This window comes from Mesitornis unicolor, unplaced genomic scaffold (genome assembly GCF_000695765.1).
Source record: "Mesitornis unicolor isolate BGI_N332 unplaced genomic scaffold, ASM69576v1 scaffold6318, whole genome shotgun sequence".
NCBI lineage: Eukaryota > Metazoa > Chordata > Aves > Mesitornithiformes > Mesitornithidae > Mesitornis > Mesitornis unicolor.
Window position 1 is genome coordinate 395 of NW_010202437.1, and position 3927 is coordinate 4321.

Below are 3927 nucleotides of genomic sequence, written 5' to 3' on the forward strand. Positions count from 1 at the left end.
GGTGCGGGGCTGCCAGTCCTCAGCGTCCTCTATCAGCCGCAGCTTCCCGGGATCACACACGGGAGTGCTGGGGGGCTACTCCGACTTTGGAGACTGCCTGCGATTGACAGAGGACAGGGGCTCAGCTGGCACCAAGCACAGCCCACGTGTGGCACGGCAGCACTCCCAAAGGTGCCCTCGCACACGCAGAACCCTTTACCAGACCCCAGCACTCACCACTGCTCCCATGTGACCCAGCTGGACCCACGGCCATCCCTGTGGCATCAGAAAAAACGGCGGCACAACGGTCAATATATCAAAATACGCAGCTCAGTGCATCCCTCTCGTACACATCCCCAGCCCCACAGAGATGCCACCCACATTCACTCCTGCCCAGCCTTGCAGTCGCTCCTCAGCCCCATGGGACATCACATCCCAGGCACCGCCCCGCACCTCCCAACAACCCCAGCAAAGTGATGCCAGTGCCATCAGCTGCTCTACCCACTGTGTCTGAGACTCCTCAGTGCAAATTGGCCTCCCCAGCACAGTGCTAGCAGTGCTCAGTGGGTTCTGCCTGGCATACCCAGCACGGTGTAAGGACACCATAGTTGAGGACAACCTGTCCGGCAGGTCGGTGCCCAGCAGGAGCCTCCTGAGGTGACAGTCAGAGCAGTGCCTGAGTGCTGGTGATGCCCATCAAGGGGCACGTGCTGGGCGGGCTCTGCAGCTCTGCCAACAGCTCAGGTCTGGGGAGAGGACAGAGAGGGAATGGGAGGATGGAGGAGGAGGAGAGAAGAAACAGTAACAGAGCAAAGAGGCTTCCCAGAGTTACTGCAAGCAGCCAGCACAAGGACGATCCAGCTGGTGGCACTTGTCCAGCTCTGCCCAGCCGCGATGTAGGCCCTGGCCGGTCTCACTGAGAATCGTGCCTCAGATGGAGGCGTTGCTCAGAACATCGCAACACCTCCAACCAGGTTTCCCCAGTGCTACTAGCATCCTCCAGTCCCCATTTGCCTGAGAGGCCATGGCGCAGCTCAGCCTCCACAGCTCAGTGCCAGCAGCACCCAGAATCCTGCCCAGGACATGCAGCCCCATGGTCCTGCTGCTGCCCTGGTGCACACTGCCCTTACCTGGGATTTTTAACAAGCTCATCCTCCTGATCCTCCACTGATTGCAGCAGAAGAGAAAGGAAGAAACAGAGTCAGACTGCGGCAACCAAGCCCCAGGGACAGCAGGAAGGGGAGGGCAAGGAAGGAAAACTGACCTCCCTTTCTATGAGCATCCTGCCCCAGCGCAGAGCCCTGTGCGGTCACTGCCCTGCCCAGCTGCAGGGCACAGCACAGCCCCAGCCCAGCGGGGCCACCACGAGCCCACACACAGCCCTGGGCAGCACCCAAGAGAGCTCAGCCTCCCCCCAAGGAGGCCACATAGGGCCAAAATCAAACCCCAGTGCCATGACACATCCCAGCCTTTATCCAGCTTCAGTTGCTCCAGTAAAGCCAGGCATCCAATGCAGTCAGCCAGCTCCAGGTCCTACAGGAACTCACTGCTGTCTGTGCCCGTCAGCAGGGCCAGTTTGCGGAAGGAGCGGGACTGGGAGGTCCCGGTGCGGGGCTGCCAGTCCTCAGCGTCCTCTATCAGCCGCAACTTCACAGGGTCACACACCACAGGGGTGCTGGGGGGCTCCACCAGCGGTGGGGGCTGCCTGTGAGTGACAGAGGGCAAGCACTCAGCCAGCACCACACGCAGACCCTGCCTGGCACCATGGCAGGGGGCAGCACTCCCAAAGGCACCAACCCTTTCGTCAGACCCCAGCACTCACCGCTGCTCCCCTGTGCCCCAGCCAGACCTACGGGCATCCCTGTGGCATCAGAAAAAACGGCGGCACAACAGTCAATGTTTAACCCATGGCTCAGGCCATCCCTCCCAGACTCGCCCCCAGCCCCAGTAAGAAGCCAGCAACACTTACCCAGCTCTGCCCAGTTGCCCCGCAGCCTCACATCAGGTTCATGGGACATCACATCCCAGGTCCAGAAGCTGCCCCGCACCTCCCGACACCCCCAGCAAGGTGTTGCCAGTGCCACCAGCCTCCTCCAGACCCCAATTCCTCAAGAAGCAACGGTGCAGCTTGGCCTCCCCAGCACGGTGCCAGCAGTGCCCAGCATGTCCTGCCCAGCACACCCGGCACAGGGACAGCCTGCCTGGCTGCGGGGGGCCCGGCCGGACCCTCCCGAGGTGACGGTCAGAGCAGTGCCTGAGCGCTGGTGATGCCCATCACAGGGTGAGTACAGGGCAGGCTTTGTGGCTCAGCCAACAGCTCAGCTCTGGGGAGAGGACAGAGAGGGAACGGGAGGATGGAGGAGGAAGCAGGAAGAAAAGAAGGCAGAGCAACAGGGCAAAATGCTTCCCTGGAGTCACCGCAAGCAGCGAGTGCAAGGGCGAACCAGCTGGGTGGGGTGAGCCTTGGGACATGCAGCCCCGTGGCTCCTGCTGCTGCCCTTGTGCACGCTGCTCTTACCTGGGATTTTTAACAAGTTCATCCTCACCATCCTCCACTGAGAGCAGCAGGAGAGAAAGGAGGGGACAGAGTCAGTCTGTGGCAACCAAGGCCCAGGGACAGTGGGAAGGGAAACGAGGAGAATAAACCTCTCCTCCTGCTGCCCTCCTGCCCCAACGCACAGCCCTGCCTAGCCACAGGGCCATCACAAGCCCACACACCACCCTGGGCAGCTCCCAACAACTCAGTCACCCTCAAGGAGGCCACACAGAGCCAAAACCAAAGCTCCAGTGCCACAACACATCCAAGTCTTTATCCGTCTCCAGCTGCTCTGGCAAAGCCAGGCATCCAAGACAGCCAGCCAGCTCCAGGCCCTCCAGGAACTTACTGTTATCTGTGCCCGTCAGCCGGGCCAGTTTGCGGAAAGAGCGGGACTGGGAGGTCCCGGTGCGGGGCTGCCAGTCCTCAGTGTCCTCTATCAGCCGCAACTTCACAGGGTCACACACCACAGGGGTGCTGGGGGGCTCCACCAGCTGCGGGGGCTGCCTGTGAGTGACAGCAGCGTCTGTCAAATCTGACAGATCCCTGCAGCATCACCTCCCTGAGGTTGCCCCACAACTCCTCCAGCACCAAACCACAGCACACCAGTACATAAGACACCACATATTGCCGTCCTCCCCACACCCCCTACTCCTCCTGCACATCGGAAGGGCCCACTAAGGACTGACTTAGGACTGACCACCCATCTCTGGCAGTTTGAAACTGGTCCCAAGGGCCAGGAGGCGAAAGGACAGGGCAAGAATAAGCTAAGGTAAAAAATATCTGGCAGGGGGGGCTGCAGAAGAGCCCAGTGAACACCTCTGGTGCCAACGGTGCTGCTGCTCACCTGCCTGGCCCCGGGCACGGTGTCCAGCACAGCCTGGTAGCCCTCGCCCAACTGAGCCACATCTCAGGGAGAAGGGAAGGGACCACGTGTGAGGACACTCCAGGGCCCCAGCAGCGACTGGCAGCCCTCGCCCTGCAGGCTCAGGACAGCTGCTGCCCCGAGCGACCCACCCACGCAGGCAGAGCAGCACATGCTGCCTGTCCCCAGGTTGGCCCTGCCCCGGAGAACAGGGCAGTAGCAGGGAAAAGGCATGCAGGAGGCTAGAGAGAACAGGCAAAAGGCTTACTGACTTGTCAAGGCTCAGCACCTGTAGGGGAGGGGGAAAGAGAAAGGGAAGAGAGAAAGAAAGAAAAAGGAAAGTGAAATTAGACCCATAGCACCCAAGAAGCTTCCAGAGCTTACCTATGGCCTGCACCAGTTCCTCTACCCCCAAGACCTATGCCCAGCTCACCCAGGGCTGGGAGCACACTGGACAGCAAGGGCAGACACCAACAAACCAGACCATACCTCCCTCAGCCCCCTCAAAAGAGGCCTGGGTGCCCAGGGCAGCCAGCACAACATCCCC

At 60.9% G+C, this 3927-nt stretch overlaps 1 protein-coding gene across 1 annotated transcript in view; it reads right to left on the reverse strand.

Moving 5' to 3' along the window:
- Positions 1-1526: 1526 nt before the first annotated feature.
- The window catches only part of LOC104545290 (PDZ and LIM domain protein 7-like), a gene marked incomplete at its 3' end in the record, with an annotated part of 7850 nt that continues 5449 nt past the window's right edge, over positions 1527-3927 (reverse strand). The window contains exons 5-7 of the mRNA XM_010190386.1: positions 2865-3000; positions 2498-2534; positions 1527-1684 (exon numbers count right to left, since the gene is read on the reverse strand). Of these exons, the coding sequence (XP_010188688.1) occupies positions 1527-1684; positions 2498-2534; positions 2865-3000 (331 nt within the window). The remainder of the gene's footprint in view (positions 1685-2497; positions 2535-2864; positions 3001-3927) is intronic.